Source organism: Phodopus roborovskii, unplaced genomic scaffold, assembly GCF_943737965.1.
Source record: "Phodopus roborovskii unplaced genomic scaffold, PHOROB, whole genome shotgun sequence".
Taxonomy (NCBI): Eukaryota; Metazoa; Chordata; class Mammalia; order Rodentia; family Cricetidae; genus Phodopus; species Phodopus roborovskii.
The window spans coordinates 4,294,778-4,315,402 of NW_026126599.1; the positions used below are offsets into that span (position 1 = coordinate 4,294,778).

The 20,625-nt window shown below is 45.8% G+C and overlaps 1 protein-coding gene across 1 annotated transcript in view; it reads left to right on the forward strand.

Annotated features, from left to right (window-relative positions):
- The window catches only part of Sdk1 (sidekick cell adhesion molecule 1), a 920,228-nt gene that overhangs the window by 693,112 nt on the left and 206,491 nt on the right, over nucleotides 1-20,625 (forward strand). The window contains exon 14 of the mRNA XM_051205538.1: nucleotides 6,869-7,005. Coding sequence (XP_051061495.1) covers nucleotides 6,869-7,005 — 137 coding nt within the window. The remainder of the gene's footprint in view (nucleotides 1-6,868; nucleotides 7,006-20,625) is intronic.

Sequence of the window (20,625 nt, forward strand, 5' to 3'; positions counted from 1 at the left end):
GCCTATGGAAGGGGGACTCTCAAGAATTTAAAGCTCCTCTGGTTTCCTTTCCACCTCAAAAAAGAGCAACATTGCTTCTCGTGTCACGGGTCTCTGCCTTGAAGTTGGGTGCTTCCACCCCTGAGACTGTATTACTGTAACAAGTTCCTCAAGGCCGTCTGTCAGAGGGGTGACTCCTGCATTGAGCTCCCAGTGCCTGCCTCAGCCAAGCATATAGTAGGTGCCCAACAAATGTCTAAGCAAGCCTCACCCCACTTACCAAGTTAAAAAAGGAGACTATATTTTGTATCATTCAGGACAAGCAATGTATATAGCCTCTGACCTAACCCCCTCTTTAAAATGGTTCAATGACATGTTCTATACACTAGATGCAGAGATCTTCATCATCAAACATTGTCACCTTGAAGGCTAGAGTTGTAGCTCAGTTAGTAGAATGCTTGCCCAAAACACATGAGACCCTGGATTCAATCCCCAGCACGGGATAAAACCAGGCTTGGTAGTATTCCCTTGTAATCCCCTACTAGGAAGATGGAAACAGCAAGATTCAATGTCCAAGGTTAGGCTGGGGCTGTAGCTCAGTTGGCAGAATGCCTGCCTGGCAAGCACAAAGCCCTGGGTTCAATTCCCAGTGCAGAGATGATAATGTTTGTTAATCCAAGCATGGGGAGGGAGGCAGGGAGGCAGGGAGGCAAGAGGATTAGAAGCTCAGAGTGACTCAACCACACAGCAAGTTCAAAGCCAGCCTGGGATACGTGTGAGACTGTCTCAAAGGGGGTATGTGGAGGGAAAAAAATCCATGAATAAAGTGCTGTGCCCCCACAAAAGCTGCCTGAGCATGGTGGCCTATCTGTAGTTTTAGCACCCTGAAAATAGCAATAGGAAATCCCTGAAACAGGCTGGATAGCTAGACTAGCCAAATCAGTGTGCCCCAAGTTCAAATGAGAGATCCGGTCTCAATGAATAAAGTGGAGTGTAATCAAGAAAGGCACCTGAGGCCAGCCTCAGGCCTCCACATTCAGGTGCACACAATGCACATATCCACACACGCGTGCAAGCATGCATATACACACATACACACAGATCATTCTTGATCATTGCAAATTAAAAGCCAGTCTGGGCTGCCTGAAACCCTGTCTCAAAAACAAAACAAAACAAAACAAAACAAAAAACAACAAAAAACATTGTTACCTAGAGCATAATCCCATCTTTCCCTCTATTCTATTGGTACTATAGTGGCAGGATCTCAGTCCTGGGGTGACCCCATGCCCCCCCAAAGCATCTTGGCCTGTGGAACACACCAAAAAGACCAGTTTCCTAAGGCTTTGTGGATTGATTAATTGTTAGATCATTTAAAAACCCAATTAGGATCACCTGGCTCGTCCTGCAGTCAGAGACTAATTCTTAGGAGCGCAAAGTACAGAGAAAATCTAATTTACTGAGCTGACTAGAAGACTAGACCCTGAGGCAGCAGGAGAGGTTTCTTTCAATAAAACTACTTCTGACAAAGACATAATAAGGAGTGAATGATTTAACTCCATCCCCCAAAGTTATCAGGCCCCGGTCTTCCTCCTCAGAGCAAAGTGGAAGAAGATGGGTTTGACCAAGTCACGATTTGTGCCTCAAAGGGGCAAAGCTCTTTCGCAGGAGAAAGACTGACCTGGTCCTCTTCTGCAGGAACAATTCTTCCTTGACCACAATTTTACCAATTGTTCAAAACTGCTCCTTCCTTACGCACACGCCCTTCCTGTGTATCCCACCGTGTGCAAGCTCCTGTTACTATGGCTGTTGTTAATTTTTGATAATACTGTGGGGGAAAGGGACTGGGCAGCAATTTTCCATTCCATTTCCATTGCAAGGTGACTCTGAACTGGCCTCCATTTCCATTGTTCCTTGTGTCTGGGTATTACCAGATCCAAAAGAAACTCGGGGCATATGACTAACTGGTGCCTATTAGTATACCAGAGCACATGCTGGCCTCCAGGCTCACACAGTCCCTGTGGCTCCACTCAGCTCTTCTCAACCCACACATTTACCCTAAACCTGCCAGCATGGGCTTCCCTTCCCCCAGCTTCTAATACCTGTTTAACTCAGCCATGTAGACCACGTGCTCTCTCGGCCCTCTGGCCCCCTCTCTCTGGCCCCCCCTCTCTCTGGCCCCCCCCTCTTGCCCCCCCTCTCTCTTGCCCCCCTCTCTCTTGGTCTCCTTTGTCCACACACTCTTCTCTTCCTCTCTCACTCCACCTTTGTCTCTCCCCACTTATGGCCCACTTCAGTCTCATGGCCATGTTTAGGCCGCTACTTCCTCTCCCTTCTCTGGATTCTTCCAGATGCCTCTAGCTGTATCTCCCTCATATCTACAACAAAAACCTTGTACAGTTATAACTGTCTGAGAATTCCCCCCCCCCAAATCATCATCTCCCCACATCCTTAAGGTTGCCAGTAAAGTGCTTGGATGTGGTCTATTCCTGTTGAATAAGATCTTCTGGGATGGATTCAGGGTACATGAAAGCCACACTTATTTATTACTGGCATGTTGCTCAGAGGTTTTATGATATCTCATCCCCAAAATAACCATCAGCAAGTTGAAGAGAAAACCTGGTGCTGGGACTGTCTCAGTAGGTAGAACACAGCATAAGGACCTGAGTTCAGATCCCCAGCACCTATGTATAAAGCCACCTCTAGTAGTATATGCCTATAACCTCAGCACTGGGGTGGCAGAGGCAGGAGGGTTCACTGGTCAGCCAGTCTAACTGAATGGAAGCCCTGTCTCAAGGCTGAGGGTTACAGAGGAAAGCAGCTGAGATTGACCTCTGTCCTCTACATGCACACAAATGTGAAGAAATCCCAAATACATGTATACAAGCATTTACACACACACACACATACTTGCATGCACTCATGTACACAGGAGCACACACACACTAAATGTAGGGGGAAATGTCACTTGTGAACTCCTAGGATCTTATTGTATGTATTTGGGGCAAATGCTGCCTCTGCAGCTTGGTCGGTCTGCATATTCTTCTGCTGTTGGGAGCTCTTGTGTGTCCACACAATGACCCAGAGCACTGGCCACCCCGACTAGTTTTGAAGTTCATGCTTGTTGTGTCAGATCAACTTCTATTATTGGAGACATCTTTGCAGTGGAATTCAGACATGAATTAATTGGAATTAGCACAGACCTCACAGGCCAAGGGCATGGACTCCAGAACAGCTCCACACCTCAGGCAGAAGCTGGGAGCTAGGGGGCTTCCACACCACCTACCAAGCTGACCTCCTAGGCCTTCCCCTGAACCCTCAGCTTCAAAGGCTCCACACAGAGCTGTGGTTTTGATTACAGTTTTTCATAAAAGAAAAAACAAACAACCATGACTGGATCCGTGATGAGCTGGAGAGTTGGGAAATATCCAAATCTGCATGTATGGGATGGCTGTACTGTAAGGCTATTCCCATGGTCTGGGTGGAGGCAGACATGCATGCATGTGGCATATGGGACATGATGAACTGGCCGGTTCCACATTCCCCTTCTTACTTTCACATCTTACCTCATGACACCTGCCAGGCAGCAGAGCCATACCCACCAGAAGTTTCCTGTTTGCCTGAGTGGTTGGTACATTATTGACTGTCTCCAGCCTCCATTCATTCCACAGAAGCAAGAGATTGAGCTCACATGCCAGCCTCCAATCCCATGGCTTATCTCTTGTTCTGGAACTACCCAGGGTCCAGCTGAGTGACCTCTCCTATGGGACCAGAGGTCCACAGGAGTGACTAAGACAGTCCCAACCCTCTAAATATTCCAAGGGTTTGGAAGCTTCATCTCAGACCAGAAACGGTATTATCAACAGTTTTATATTTTTACTCAAGTTTATTCTTGGTTCATGTAAAAATGGACACTGTCAACTTGACAGGCCCTAAAATCACCTATAAGGCTCACTCTGGGCATATCTGTGAGCAAGTTTCTACATTAGGTTTAGTGATGTGGGCAGACCCACCCTTAATGTGGACAGCACCATCCCATGGACCAGAGCCCTGGACTGAATAGAAAGGAAAAATCCAGCATTCATCCCTCTCTGCTTCCTGACTGTGGGTGCCATGTGACCAGCACACTCCTGCCACCATGCCTTCCCATAGTGTTGGACTGTACCTTCAACAGCAAGCCAAAGTAACCCTTCCCCAGTTATGTGGCCTTGGTCAGACATTTTATCACAGCAACTAGAAAAGTAAATACTTTGTTTCCATTTTATTACAACAATGAGAAAAGTAACAAATAGTTTGTTTCCATTTAGGGCCATTCAACAACTTTGGTCTTGTTTCAGGCCAAACTAATAATACTTTAGGGGAGACAAAAAAGAAATGGAAGAATGGACAGTTCCACCCTGGCTTTGTTTGTTTGTTTGTTTGTTTGTTTGTATAGAATTTATTGGTATCTAATGGAGGTTTGGTTATCAGATAACTCAAAGGGAAATAGCAGCTTCTTCTCTTATTTCAAACTTAATTCACAGTTAAGGAGAAGACAAGATAACATCCCATGCTCAAGATCCTGCTTTATAGTGCTGATATATAACACAGTTATAGCTACACAAGAAATGTTCATTTGCTTATAAGTGGCTACATGGGTAAGAGAGCTACACCTCTTACACAGCTGAGTGCAAACAGCTTTGTTGGTTTTGAAATAGAATAGGTGCATTTCTTTTGGGCCATGGTGGGGATGGAACCCAGGATCTTGTGCATGCCAGGAAAGTGCTCTCACATGAGTTTTAGCCCTCAGTCCATGAGTACATGTTTAAATGTAAAGAGTTGGGTAGAGGGCTGGGGAGAACTCAGTTGTTAAAGTGTTCTCTGTGCAAGCATGAGGACCTGAGTTTGGATCCCAGCACCCACTTAAAAAGCTAAGTATGTCCAGATTGGGGTGGGGGTCTAAGAGGAGTAGAGAGATGGGAAACTGCAATCAGGACATATTATATGAGAAAAGAATCTATTTTCAATAAAAGGGGAAATTGACTATGGCAGTATATGCTTGTAACCCCAACACAGGGGAAAGGTCGCTGGGGCTTGCTAGACAACCACTCTGTGAACTCTAGGTTCAGGAGAGACCCTGACTCAGAAATATAATGTAAAAAGTGATTGAGGAAGTTGAGGAAGACACCAGCTTCCACCTGTTACTACACATGCAAGTGTCCATACATGCGCATGAACACACACATACCTGAATACACACAAATATCAACCATAGAGTGGGGCACGGTAGTATGTACCTGAGATCCCATTGCTTTCAGATCAGGTGTTGGAGAATCATAGTAAGTCCAAGGCCAATGTAGCCAACATAGTAAGTTCCAGACTAGGCAGGACTATCAAGACTCAGCCTATTAATTATTAAGCTTCTAAAATATCAAATATAATGTTGACATTTGTTCTGACCCATATGTCTCTGGTAACTGATGTCCAAGAAAGACCCAGGAGAATTTAGTAGATGACACAGGTCACACCTGGCACCCTCCCCTCTGTGACACCTGGTGTGCTATGGAAGCAGGCACCATGCAGAAGGATCATGGGGCAGGCCCAGCTCTCAAGCCCCAGAGATTTAAGACTGAACCCAACATCAACAGTTTGGGAAATTCAGGTAGAGACTTTGTTCTATCGCCAGTAGAGACTTTCTTAAATTAGTGACTTCTTTTTGAAACTTAGGCGTTAGACCTGCACTTTCATTTTATAGCCTTGCCAGCATGTTATTTACCATCTCCACAGGCTTTTTAGTTGACTTTCTCACCACATTTACTCTTAAGTGCTTCCCCCAAACCTCTAGTACCCTCCAGAGGACAGAATGACAATATAACTTCATGCTGTCAATAATTGAGATGGTCCATTTGTCTAAGAAGGCATATAGGCATTTCCCCCAAACTCCAAACAGGACACACTGGCAGATCCTCAGTACCACACTTTCCTCTTCATAGGGCTCACTGGGTTTACATGTCAGCCTCTAGATGCATAGACAAAGCATCAACCACAATATGTCTCTTCAATAGTATAATGCAGGGGTGGGGGCGGTATTCCTCAGCTGGTAAAGGGCTTAGTGCACAAGCATAAAGATATGAGTTCAAGAGCAGTCTCCAGTACATACATAAAAAGCTGGGTGCAAGGGTGCACGCCTAGAATCCCAGCTCTGGGGAGGCAGAAACAGGAGGATCCTTAGAGTTCACTGGCCAAACTAGTAAGGTCCAGCCAGGTTCAGGGAGAAGTCCTGCCTCAAAAAATAAAGTGCACAGTTAATTAAAGGAGACATTTGTTCTAGTTTCCTTTCCATTGCTGTGATAAAAAATACTTTGAAGACAACAACTTGGGGTGGAAGAATTTATTTTAGCTCATGGTTCCAGGTAATGGTCCATTATACCGAGGGAGCAGGAACTTGAAGCAGCTAGTTGTATCACATGCACAGTCAGCAGAGATAAATGGATGATGTGCTTAGTGCTCAGCTACCTCTCTCTACTCATATGCAGTCCAGGACCCAAACCCAGGGGATGGTGCTGCCCATAGTAGGGCTGGGTCTGCTCACATCAATAGAGACAATCAAGAAAAGCCCCATAGACATGCCGATAGGCCAACCTGGTCCAGACAATCCCTCATGGAGACTTTCTTTCCAGGCGATTCTAGGTTATATCAAGTTAACAGTTAAACCAACTATCATAAAACATCAAATGATGTTTTACACCACAAGAGGAGGAGCTGGGCTTTGTTTGCTCCTCTGGGGACCACGGAGAGAGCAGCTCATCCTCATTCTGGAACTGCACACACCAGCTCCCTTCAACGTGGTCATGGGATGACCCATCGGTCTGATTTCACTTTCCTCTTGTTCTTTTTCCTTCCTTGCCTCCAGTGAGCTGCCTCACCCACCTCAAAACCTCCTGGCCAGCTTGAGTCCTGTGCATAGCCACTCGGTGACACTGTCGTGGGTTCGGCCCTTTGATGGAAACAGCCCAGTCCTTTACTACATTGTGCAACTTTCTGAAAACAGTAAGTAGCTAAACAAACTGTGGGTCCAAAGCAGAAACCACATGTGTATGTATATGAGCATGAGGGTGAGCCTGTGCAAGCTCAGAGGCCAGAGGGGGGCATCCAGTGTCCTGCTCTATCACTCTCCACCTTATTCCCTTGAGACAGGGTGTTTCACCAAATCTGGAGCTAGGCTGGTGTCCAGCAAGCCCCAGTGATCCTCCTATCTTTGCCTGCCATAGCACTAGGGTTTCACACCTGGGTTTTTTACATGAGCGCTGGAGATCTGAACTCAGGTCCTCAGGCTTACACAGCAAGTGTCCTTACTAACAGAGCCATCTTCTCGGCCCCAGACATCAGATTTCTTCATGTGCTCTTAATGCTATGCCCTTCCCACTGACCCACAGCAAACAGAGGCATGTGACCATATTTCACAGGTAGCAAAGCAAAAGCAAGCTGTTGTTAAGGAGAAGGAAGGTCGATGCAGCTGGGTGGTGGAGCAGGCATCCTTAATGGGCTCTTGAGAGGGCCTAGGCTTGAGACCAGTTCCAACAAGATAGCTGAGTCTATGAGACTACCTCAGGAGTCCTAGGGGACATTGGAAAAAGGGTAATGGTGTCTCTTGGAGCTGACTTCAGAGTGGGCAGTAACCAGCCTTTACATCTTGGGAGGTTTTATAACTGGAGCTCAGGCTACTTGCTACCTGTCACTTGCAAAAGCCCATGAGCAGAAACAGGAACTAAACCTTTAGACTGCACTTTGTCCAGAAAGTCAGCCATCCTAAATATCTGTTTAAATATCTGCTACATCTCTTCTCCAGTGATGGGTCCTGTGGGGGGAGGGGGAGGGGGAGGGATAGGCAGTCAATCATCTCAGAGCTGTTCATCTCCTCAGGAGATCAGCGGGTTTCGCAGACTTGTGGTGTCTGTGTGCCTCCTTTCAGCCCTGGCCCTCTTTCTGCATTCTGCATATCTGGACTCAGGCACTGCATGTGTCTAGTTAGAGCCTGCTCTTGTCATCCTTGCACTCCTCCAGGGCACCTGGGCTGGGAGGGGTTAACTCAGAACAAGCCAACCATTAACAGTGTGTGAGCTAGGCTGGTGGTAACACATGAGTGTCGATTCCTTCCTATGCTGTGGAGGAACACTGGTGTGTCTTTACAATGCAGTATTTGCAGGTCTCCATCACCTTTTTCTCAGCTACAGAGGTGGTGCTGAGTAGGGAGTAATCCTGTATCTCCCTCCCCAGCTGTAAGCCACTTCCTTAAGCAACCCTGGCTTCCTCCACAGGCTGTCCCTCCTCCCCTCCTCCACTATTTCCATGCCTTTCCCTGCTTGCTCCTTCACAAGCCCCTATAATATTTCAGTGTATCCCTTCCTTAATGGCACACACCAGGGATGGGGGGGAGGTGCAGATCAGCTGTGACAGGGACAGAGGTACAGTCACACACTGCCACCCTCAGCAACCTGAGGAGTGTTCCCTTTAGTCTTTTAGGGATCTCAACTCAAAGCAAGATTCCTGGACTTAGCCACAGAAAAGAGTTTCAGGGTGAGTCAGTGAGAAACCAAGTCTGAGTGTATTAAAAGACATTTTTAATATAGTATTTTAGGCAGGAAGATTAGGAGAAGTGGGGTGCTTGGGAAGAAAGATGGATATGGGCTTCTTCAAGAAGAGTCACCCCTCCTAATGTTTACAATACTCATGAAACACCATTTTGATGGAGCTTGACGCTGCTACCCTCAAAGGGCCACAGAGGAACCTAAATAAGGTCACAGGGGGCCCTCCCCAGCACAGGATCCTAAGCAGGTACTCTACCTCAGAACTATATTTCCGATCCACTTTCTGGATCCTAAGTTCATGCAGTCACAACAGCATACTTACACACAGCTGAGAGGGAGGTACTGTATCGTCAGTCCTTTCTCTCTCCTTGACCTCTGACCTAGCTTCCTCCCATAGAGAAGCAATACTGGGGTCAGGGTGCATGGCAACAGTGTCTCTGTTTAATCCCCAGCCAGAGAGGGAAGTAGTGGCATTATTTATTAAAATAACCTTTCTCAAGACAAAGTTTTCCTGAGGATGTCATGGCTCCATAGCCTTTGACAAGAATATGTGTGGAGAGAATGTGACAGGAGCAGAATTCCTGTCATCAGAAGTTGACAGATAGCCACCATAAACACAGCTCCAGGCAGGCATCCATCTCCTGGAGACAAAGGGCCGTGCTCTGCTCTCCATTGTGTTCCTGTTCCTGGAGTTTAGTAGCTACTCGGCAGATGAGCTAGCATGAATCTGTAGCATAGCCACCAGGATGGGCTGCTGCATGACACTGTCCCTGGGGAGATGTGAACAAATATCCACTCACCAAATCTAGAACCATCAACAGACCACACTAACAATAACCACAAGGTACAGATCATTGAACCAGTGAGTGTCTTGGGGGTCATCCACAGGAATATGGCTATATAATGTGACATTTTGAGCAGTCTTCCATCAGGGAAGACACCCAAATGGGCATTGATTCAAAATACCAAACAAGCCATTTCCCAACTGACAGCAAAACTTATTTTTCTAGTCCAGCATACTGCCTAAATCAGAAGCAAGCTTTTTATGAAACCATCCATTCATCCATCCATCCATCCATCCATCCATCCATCCATGTTGACTGACATCTGCTCTTCACTGGAACACAGACATGAAGTGGCCAGCCTCAACTTCAGACAAGGAAGTGGTCAGATACATCAGTGCTCAAGGCTCGGTTAGCAAAGAACCTGATGCACAAACCTGAATACCTGAGCTTGATCCTCGGGAACATACAGTAGCAATCCAAGAGTGATGGTGCCCCTTTGTAACCTGGTACTAGAGAAGTGGAGACAGCTGGATCCCTTGTGTTCACTGGTCAGCTAGTGGAGATGAATCAGGTCCCAGTGAGAAATCTTAACTGGAAAATCGGTGTGGACAACTGGGAAATGATAATTGGTATTAACCCTGGCTTCCACATACACATGTACACATGTGCATCTACACACATACACACACAGTATGTATGTATGTATGTGTTATGTATGTATGTATTAGGGCCCATATGGCACTACCTTTTGTCTCTTGTGTGTTAAGATTCTGGGGTCAAACACAGTATCTTGTACATGCTAAACAAGCCTGCCATTACCCAGTCACCTTGCCAGCCCCTGTCTGTCACTACCCTTGACCAGTGGTCACCAAGAGCACACATTAGACAATTTTACAGTCATTTTTCAGGTGCTTCCGTTTAAGAAAATGCCAAAGAATGCCGCTGGCTGGTCCCTCATTACCCTGCTGACCCTCTCAGCTGAACCCAGCTTGGGTCAGCCCTTCAGCCTGCCAAGTACTGAGAGGGTAGGACAGTTGCTGCAAGCCTGTCCCTGACTTCAGTCATACAAGATAAGTCTGTGGCCTCAATGATAGCAGCATGTGTTGCTACCAGTTGGTTGGTCGTGTGCCTTCCTATCACAGCAAATCAGAGGATTGCCCCATCATCTGGACCCGTGATGAGCTTTTTATTTTTATTAGAAATGAGTGCCGTTAAGAAGCAGCTGAACATGCAAGCTAATTACAGCCAGAGAGAACCGCTTAGCAGCAGGCATACTAAAATGGAGATTGCATTTGGCCCACACTCAGCACTAAGAAGTGGACAGTGCTAAATAAACCCCAGCCACCCAACATGCCAGCTACTTCGGGGAGCGCTGCCACCAGCTCCTCCTAGCAGGCTGACAGGGCTGCTGTACTCCTGAAAGCCCTTGATCCTGTAGGAGCCAGGCAGATGCAGCTCAGTGGAGCTCAGTGGCTGAGGCATGGCCTTCCTAATGCTTGCCGTCACCGCACTACCATCATAGAAGTGCTTTTGCAGAGATTTATAGACCATCATGGCAGAGTGTGAACCTAACTGGAGTCAAAACTCTGTGTGGAGAATGTCTGGCCCCTGTAGGCATACTAGGTTTCTCTGGCCATGAAGTGTGATGGGTCTCTTGTCACAGGCGCCTCCCAATGAGTGGGCTCGGGGCATATACAGCATTGGCAGTGGCATCACTCTGATTCAGTGTTACCACCTAGTGAGCTGAGGTAGGTAGGGGATTGGTTCCAGTAGCAAGGCTGGGGATCCAAGCAGGGAAGTCTTCTCCATAGAGCTGGTGCTGGGTCTCCTAGTAGCTGAATATCCCAGGCCTTTAGATAGCATTAGAATTTAGTTGCAAAGTGGAAAGCATTTTTCGCACTCTATAAAATCTTTACTGACTGTAGCCAAGAATGATATGTCTGTGGGGTCATGGTTAAGGGGAGCTGTCAGGAAAAGAACTTGAAAAGCTCTGAAGCTGACCAGAGATGCAAATGAATACAGGTCTCACCAGGCACCTCTTGGGGTTGTCTGATTTCACAGAGGCAGCTTTTAGGACCATCTTACAACTCTGTAAATTCTAGAAAATTTGCTGAGATTCCAGTGATTCTCATCTGTAAAAATGCAAAAGGATGCAATTAGATTTTATGTTGTAGAAGTAAGGCTATACCTGGTTGTAGCTCTGTAGGTATTGATCAGTTCTGCATCGGTTTGTCAATTCATTTTGGCATTATTGATGTACATGTGTTGTTTGTTTCTCTCCTGACACAGTTGGAACATCTTATTAAAATCAGTGAGCTAGTTAACACTTGATGCAGGGACTAGGGAGACCAGCCAGTGAGCTCCAGGTTCAGGGAGAGACCCAGCCTCAAAAGTAAGGTTGATTTCAACTGAGGAACACATCCAACATTGACCTTGTAGCCTACACACACACACACTCTCTCACACACACAGTCACACACACATAGTGGGCACATGTTCAGTTTTCATTCTGTGTTTGTATAAGAGCCATGATACTCCTTTTTATAAATTTATCACTGAACTTAAGTGAACATTTCTGAAGGACTAAAAATGCATGTTCTTAATGTAACACCACATTTCCATAGCAACCCTGATGTTTAGAAGAGGCCATTTTAGTTCCTAAACTGAGTCCCTGCCTGTTTTCCATGGACTGGACTAAGACATACCCCTGCTGAACTAGAATTGCTGTAGTCTTTTACCAGTTAGTAAGAAAACTCAAGTCATTTCTTCATGATATTTGTTAAGCTTAGTGCCTACTGCCGTCTGTAAGGTATGTGTAGTATATTTCTACAAAAAACACAAATACCTTATGATACTTAATTCTTGGGGTTGTTTATAATAAATGTGTTTGTAGCTGTGACTTTTGTATCCCTAAATTTTAAATTTAGTAATATAAAATATACTTGTACTTTTATTGCAAATTTATACATGCTCCTAGCCACGTATGGTAGTGCGCACCAGTACACTTGTGTATTGGGAGAGTTGAGGTCTGAGGCCAGCCTGAGCTACATAGTGATACAATGTCCCAAAAGAAAAAAATAATAAAAACTAGTCGTTACAGTCCTTTGTCCCATGCCTGGGTCACTCTTCCCTACCTCCTCCAACCCTTGGTTATGTCAATCAGTCCCTCTGCCTCTAGGTCACCCTCGCTTCTGTTCCCCTCTGCCTAAAGGAGGTGGCTTTACAGTCATTCAGTTGTCCAACCCCCCCTTAGTCCTCATTTTCTCTCCTGAAACCACATCATCTTTGTTGCAAAGGACTCCGGCCACACCCTGTCACACCCATGCCTCTCCCCGGCCACACCCGTACCTTGCCATCCTCAGCACCCTTCTTGAGTGCTCCTTTCACTGTGTTGTCATCCTGAACTCTTTGCTCTTGTGACCCCCACCTCTGTCCCTGTGGGTATGTTTGTGGGGTGAACGTGTGCATGCTGGTAATTCATGCACTTATGTGCACATGTGTGTAGAGCTCAGAAGACAACCTCAGGTGTCATTCCTCAGGTGCCATCCACTTCGAGTTTTGAACACAGTGTTCTCACCAAGTAGGCTATTACGGCTGGCCAATGAGTCCTACAATGGCTGGCCAGTGAGCCCTATGGTGGCTGCAGTGAACCCTACTGTGCCTGGCCAGGGAGCTGCAGAGGTCTGCCTTCATCTCCCCAGCACTGGGATGACAAGCACACATCACCACACTGGGCTTTTCATGTGGTTCTGGGAGCTGAACTCAGCTGCTTATGTTTATCAAGCATTTTACAGGTTACTCTACCCCTCCCATGCTTTGCTCTTACCTTATTTTCCTATGCCTGTTCTTGCCATGACTCATCTACAGACTCACTTTTGTTTCCTGTCCATTATATGTTGGCAATCCCTGAAGACTCAGATCACAGCCTCCTCATCCAACTGCTCACCCAATGAGCATGCGTGTCTCCCCTACTCACCTTTCCCACACTGACCCTCCAGTTACCTCCCTGGAAGCCAACCTGGATGTCCTCCAGCCTCAAGCAAGTCCAGCTGTGTACAGTAGCACTTGACACCTTTGCCCCAAAGTGCTTCCACTTCTGGACTAGAAATGTGAGCTATTCTTGACTCCTGCCACATTCCTCCCTCACTGCCCCCCAACCCACAGCCCTTCTCCAAACCTCCAAAGCCACTGATGGAGAATGGTTGCTGATCTGTCCCATTGCCCTTTATATGTGCCCTTCTCAAGGCTATCCCTCACTGAGCCACTGGAGGGTGGGGGGCAGCTCCAGAGTTTGGCTTGACTAAGGAAAAGTGTAGGAAGTGTTATCCCATTTCCACCTCTAGGGGGCACTATTATTGGCACTGCCATTTTCCCAGCCAAGGTACTTCCTCCTCTAGAAACCCCTTTGAGCGAGTAGCATGTATACGCATGGAGCAAGACTGGGAGCTCACTTCATAACACAGGTTTTCTCAAAGGTTACATTATTCCCAGCTGCTAGCCTGTCTTCTCACCAGCTTGCTATCTTTAAGTCCATCCTCTATAGAACTCATCACTTGAAGAATAGATTCTAGACTGATTAGCGTGGGAGACAGCACCATTCATCATCTGGCCACCACCTGCCTCTCCAGATTTGTCTCCAGCCACTTATTGGTTTGCTTTTTGTGCTCCGGCAGCAAGCATTGCTTGTTCTTCTCCGAGCATGTCTGAGAATTACGTATTCCCCCGCCCCCATTCCTGACATTCTGTGCTCTGCTTCTACTTATCAATTCACATCAAGTGTTGCCCTGGTGTCAAGGCGTGTCCTGTTTCCCCTAGGGAATAATCACTATTCTGTTTCCACAAAGATCGCCTAGGTTTTGCTATCCCCTTCTTTTTCTCTAGGAGGCGCAGCCACAGGCCGCCGCCTCCGGGCGCTGTCCATGGTGCTGAACCACCCGTTTTGCGATGGTGGTCCTTAGGGTAAACAGCACTGCTAATCCTCCTACCCCTTCAGGTTTGCAAAGACATTCTCCTGTGTTTTCAAAAGCAGATTCGTGGTTCCAAGACTCACATCTTCTGATAACTGTGCGCATGTATATTTTTTTTGATCCCCAGCACAGCTGGACACATTTTTCCAAGTTGGTTGGCTTTTTGTACTTTTTCTACTGTGGTCTATGTGTTTCCTTTCTCCCGTTTTTCCAGCCAGAATTATATATATAATATATTTGAGACAGGGTTTCTCTACATGGTTGGAGACGGCCGGCCCTGTAACTGTTTGAAGACCAGGCTGGCCTCAAACTCACAGAGATCCACCTTCCTCTGCCTCCAGAGTGCTGGAATTAAAGGTTTGCGCTGCCACTGCCTGGCTGAGATTTTTTCCTATCATTTTTGACACATGCTTTTGTTTTGTGTTGTTTTGTTTTCACACTTAATTTTTATAGATTTGTTTGTTTATATTTTAGTCAAGGTTTATGTATTTCAGCCTGCTCTCAAATTTGCTGCATAGCCAACGATGACTTTGGAATTCTAATCCTCCTGCCTCTGCCTCCCAGATACTGAGATTGCAGGCAGACATGAGTCAATATGTCTGATTTGTGAGGCACTGGGGATTGAATCCAGGGCTCAGTGCATGCCCCTAAACACTGAACTACAACCAACCCAGCACTGGAGGTTATTCTTGACAAAAAAATGTTTGAGTCTTATATAGTTTAGTCTGTTGATATTTCTGTGTTTTTTTACAATTGCTTTTGTATTTGGCTATTTTAGCATTTTCAGGCATAAAATAAATGTCATAGATTTTTCACCTTTATTTTAAGGGGTTAATTTTCCACATGTTTAACTTTTTAATTCAGCTAGAATGTAGGCATACTATATAGCATGACATATAACTTTTTCTGTTTTTCATTTTACCAGCATGGTTTACTGAATAATCCATTTATTTATAATGTTAATTTTTCATGTGCTAAATGGACCTGCTTTTTTTTTTAAAAAAAAAAAAAAAAAGGCTGGATATGGTGACACAAACACCCTTGGCCTCAGCACTCTAGAAGGGAGGCAGAGGTAAGAGAATTTCTGTGAGTTTTGGAGGCGAGCCTGATCTACATAGCAAGTTCCAGGACAGCCAAAGCTACTTGGAAATACCCTGTCTCAAATTAAAAAAAAAAAAAAAAAAAAAAAAAAAAAAAAGTTCTGGATTTATTTGGGCCTAGTCAGTCATTGGGCTTTTTGTTTATTTTTGTTGTTGGTTTGGTTTTGGATTTGGTTGATTTGTTTTTCAACTTATAGTTCTTATAACATTTAATGGTTTTTTAGCTCCAAATGTGTTTTAATATCCTCCCAGAATTTGCTGTTTCTCGTCATGTGAAAATGGAATTATTTTGTGAAAATTCAGAAAAGCAGTTCCATTGAAGTGCTCTTTTTTACTTTGAGACAGGGCCTTATAATGTAGTCAACAGTAGTCTCAGATTTGCGGTGATCCTCTTACCTCTGTTGCCCAAGTGCTGAGATTACAGAAGTGTTTGACCATGCCTGGTTCCCACTGAATTTTTAAGTAGGGAGTTAAAGCTGCTGTTTGTCTGTCCATCCAGAGGGTCCTACACTTATGCACTTACTTGCTGTATGGCTTTCTGGCTGTTCCATCTGTCCATCTGGAGGGTCCTACACTTAAGCATTTACTTGCTGTATAGCTTTCTGGCTGCTCCATCTGTCTATCTAGAGGGTCCTATAGTTATGAACTCACTTGATGTATGGATTTCTGGCTGTTCCATCTGTCCATCCAGAGGGTTTTATACTTAGGCACTTACTTGCTGTGTAGCTTTCCAAACCCTGTAGGTTGGTAGCTCTCTGCTCTTTCCATCAAGGTTGTCCTAAGGCAGCCATTCTCAACTCATGGGTCACAACTGCTTTGGGGGAATCACATGTCAGATATCCTACATATCATATATTTACATTATGATTCCTAACAGTAGCAAAATTACATTTATGAAGCAGCAATGAAAATAATGTTATTGTTGGGGGTCACCACAGCATGAAGAACTGTATTAAAGGGTCTCAGCATTAGGAAGGATGAGAGCCACTGGCCCAAGGTGTCACTTCCTTGCTGTGTAAGCAGGTTTCCCTCACTCACCTCCCAGCTTGCCATTGTTGGAACACAGGAAGCCTATTGTCATCTGCTCACTTGCTTTTCCATTCCCCACTTCCTGTTCTCTTATTATTCTAATGATTTTCTGTTGATCCTCTTAGTTTTCAAAGTAAACAACCATATCTTCTCCAAATAATAGAATTCATTGTCTTCTCTTTGTTTTTCCTATCTTGCTGGGCCATCAGAATACTTTAAATGATAATGAGTCTGGTAGAAGCTCCTGTTGGCTTCTTTCCCCCTGATCTCAGTAGAATATCTTCCTAGGATTTCAGAGCTTTGTATAATATTGATTTTTTTGTTATATATTGAGCCATAATTTGCATAACACAAAACACAGTGATCTAAGTGAGCTCTGACATCTATACCTGTAGTCCGTGTTTTGAACAGAACAGGAATCATTTCAACCTTCTAGAACATTCACCAGGTCCTTGTCCAGTCACTCTTCATCCTTCAAAGGTGAGTGAGTACCTTCTAGTTCACACCTCCACAGATGAGTTTTGCCTGGTTGTGAACCTCACAAAAGTAAATAAGAGGCTGGTTGGAAAGATGGATATTTCACAATATAACCATCCCTTCCAGTCTTCATTGTTAGGATTTCCAAGCTTATGGAGAAGGTTTTCTTATTTCTAAACACCTTTCAGCATTCTTTAAGGGCAACCATATGGGAAACTAGAACCACCCATCCCTTCCACTTTAATTTTCGCTCCCCCCTCCCACCCCACCCACTGCCTTCCAATGTGGAGCCTATCAGAGCAACTTCAGGTGGACTGAGATGATACAGCCTCTTCCATCCATTCTCATTAGATGCAGGAAGGCACCTGGGCAGAGCCTCAGTCAATCTGGGAGACAAAGGACACTCTCAAACTCAATTCACAACCCAGGGGCACACAGCATGGCCTAAGCGAACTCATGAACAGTTGACAGAGAACTATCTCTGAGAGCCAGGACCCTCAAAGGAGGGGCTGTCAGTTCTCCAGGAGGAGCCATGAATGCTCTCTTGGAAGTGAACTCTATATGGAAATGTGCAGGGCATGGATATATGTGCCACCCTCACAGGAGCTCCAGGATGTAGAAACCTGGATGCAGGCAGCATTATGGGCCCCCCGCCCACCCACCCACCCCCGGACATGCCCTGCATGTGTATTTGCAAGAACAGAAGATTCCTCAGGCAGGAGAAGCTAGAGGCAATGATTAAATGGACTGCCCCTTTTAAGGGATTTTCTATGTAGTAATACATATTTTAAGTCCAGGGTTATATGTGCTGATTGCTGTTAGAGAAATGTTAGCAGACATACAAAGAAAGACTTGCTTATCTGCCTCCACCACAGCCAACTGTTGCTGTCAGCCCAGTGAATTCCCTTCCACACTGAAAAGAGAAACCTATGAGGAATACCAAGGGACCACAGGATACCAGGCTTATCCCACACACAGCTGTTAAACAAGTGTTTGAGCAGCAGAACTTGGCAGGAGTGTAGAGAACTGGGTGTGAGGCTCCAGGCTGGATCTGGAGAAGGTGATATGGATAGTTATCTGTCCCTCAGTTGCTGATGGACTTCCACAGATGGGGGAACCAGGAACAGCCTGGTCCTTGGGAAGCAGGACTCTTGTGAGGAGCATCGATGGCCTCAATGAATAGCTGCATTTGAGAGGCTGTCCTGGAGTTCTAGTAATGGTAGCAAGTGTGGAATATTCTAGACTTTGCAGTGGTCTGTTGTCTTATACCAGGCCCACCTATGCATACCAACTCAACATGTAGCTGAGAATGATCTTGAACTCCTGATCCTCCTGCCTTCTGAATGTTGGGTTGACAAACCTACCTTACTACTCCCAGTTTATGCAGTGCAAGAGTTGCAACCCAGGACTCTGTGTTGCTAGGCAGTCACTCTACCAACTACATCCCCAGCCCACCTGTGCCTGGTGTGTGTGTGTGTGTGTGTGTGTGTGTGTGTGTGTGTAGGACTACGTTCATCTGTACATATGGGTATAGAGAATAGAGAGAGAATAGAGTTTGACATTGGGTATATTCCTCTATTGCTCTCTGCCATGAGTTTTGAAAATGGAATCTCTTATTGAACTGGAGGTCACCATTTCAGTTATATTAGCCAGGCAATGAGCCCTGGGACCCACCTATCTCTGTACTCCCAGGACTGAGGTTACAGATATAAACCATTGTGCCCAGTTATTACAAGGTTGCTGTGAATCTGAACACAGATCAAGCACTTTACTCACCGAGCCATCTCTCAGCACCCCTCAGCTTTCTGAATCGGGGGCTTTAGTGTCAGTTTCTGGTCCAAGGCTAGCTTCCTGAGAACACTCTGTGAGGCTTGGTACTTGCCTGAGCCCCCTTCCTAGAACCACTGGAGGCCAGGACTCTTCCAACACAAAGAGAACCTGGAAGCATGGGTTCGGTCTTTCTCCTAATGCCACAGGTGTCTTTTCATGTACGGACCCCGCTGTCTCATGCACAGCACCATGTGAGCTCATTTGCTCTGCTCTGCGAGCCGCTGCTGACAGTCATCACACAATATGTTAAGCATCTTCCTCCACACATGCTATTATGTCCTTAAAAGCTGATGGGCTTTGTGCTGTTGTGCCTGCCTCAATGGCAGAGGCTTTGTTCTCCGCGCTGTCTTTGAAACTTATCTCAGAGGGGTGTTTGCTGATAGCCTTTGGAGCTGTTAGGAAGTGCATGGAACATGGCTCGTTTTCCTGTGGAATTTTGCATAATGAGCCTCAAACTAATAGCATTTGCTCCCCTTTTAATATGCAGCCCAAGAGAAAGCACCTGTCATGGGTATTGATGGCCATTGTAGAGGCCCAGAAATGGACTAGGATGGGGTGGGTACTAGGGCTCATCTCCAGGCGGTTATATGCCCTTATGGGGAAGAGTGTTACCAACATATCCTCCATAGGCCTGTACTTGCCAGTTTCTGATCTGTGCACAATAATTTCTTCCTGTGCACAAGTATATGTAGAGGCCAGAGGTATCCTACCAAATCTGTGCACCCCCTTTTTTTTGAGACAGGGTCTCTCACTGGCCTGGAATACACCAATGAGTCTTCACTGTCTGATCATAGAGACCCAGGAATCTGCCTGTCTCTTGCTCCCCACCATGGCATTGCAAATGTACACTGCCTCATCTGGTTTATTACACAAGTGCTGAGGACCCAAACCCACATCCTCACATTGATACAGTTTCTGTGCTTTTTAATGATGAAGAAAATAAGGACTGGGGGATAGATAAATGGTTCTCTGGGATAGACCCAGGTTTTACATGGCTTGTGAAAATCTGGAGCTCAGCTCATGCTTAAAAAAACAAAACAAAACAAACAAACAAACAAAAAAACGTAACACAGAATTCGTTCTAGTCTTGTTCCTGTGTTCCTGTTGCTCTGACAAAACACCCTGACCAAAAGCACCTGAGTGGAGATGGGAGTTCCTTCCTTTGACTTACATGCCATCATATCAAGGGTAAAAGCAGGATCTCATTGCATCGCATCCACAGTCAATAGTGGAGAGAGATAAAGACACCCATGCTGTCTCCTTGCTGCTTCTACTCAGCTAGCTTTAATCACTCAGATATAGTCCAGAGTCCGGCCCAAGAGACAGTAGCACCCACATTCAGGGTGTGTCTTTCCATATCAACCAGCCTAATGTAGAGACTCCTTCACTGATGTACCCAGAGGCTTGTCTCCTTGCTACCTGTATAGCCTGGCAATCAATATTAACCTCTAGCCAATCTAGCCAAGAGGGACATTTGGTGGCTGTTGTTTGTAGCAGGTGCAGGTCCCCTCCTGTGCTGCTGCTCTACTCCAGAGGCTCTCAGAAGCCGCACAAGAGTGTGTTCCACATCTGGGACCACATACCCACTCCATCCTCCATGGCTACAGCACAGAGAATGAGCAGGCCTGCTTTAGTAGGAAGTCTCAGGTGCTCTCTGCTCCAGCCCACATGCAAATGCATGTGGACTCTCTGTGACTTGCATGTGTGTACACAAACATACTCATATCTCCCGGTGCACTTGAGTTTGTGTGAACAGGCTCCTGTGCGCTTGTGTGTCAAGGCCAGAGGTCAGCTATGGTGTCCTTCCCAGGCACTGTCCACCATTTTGGTTTGCACATAGTCTCTCTGATCTGGAGCTCACAAAGTAGGCTAAGCTAGCTGGCTAGAAAGCCCC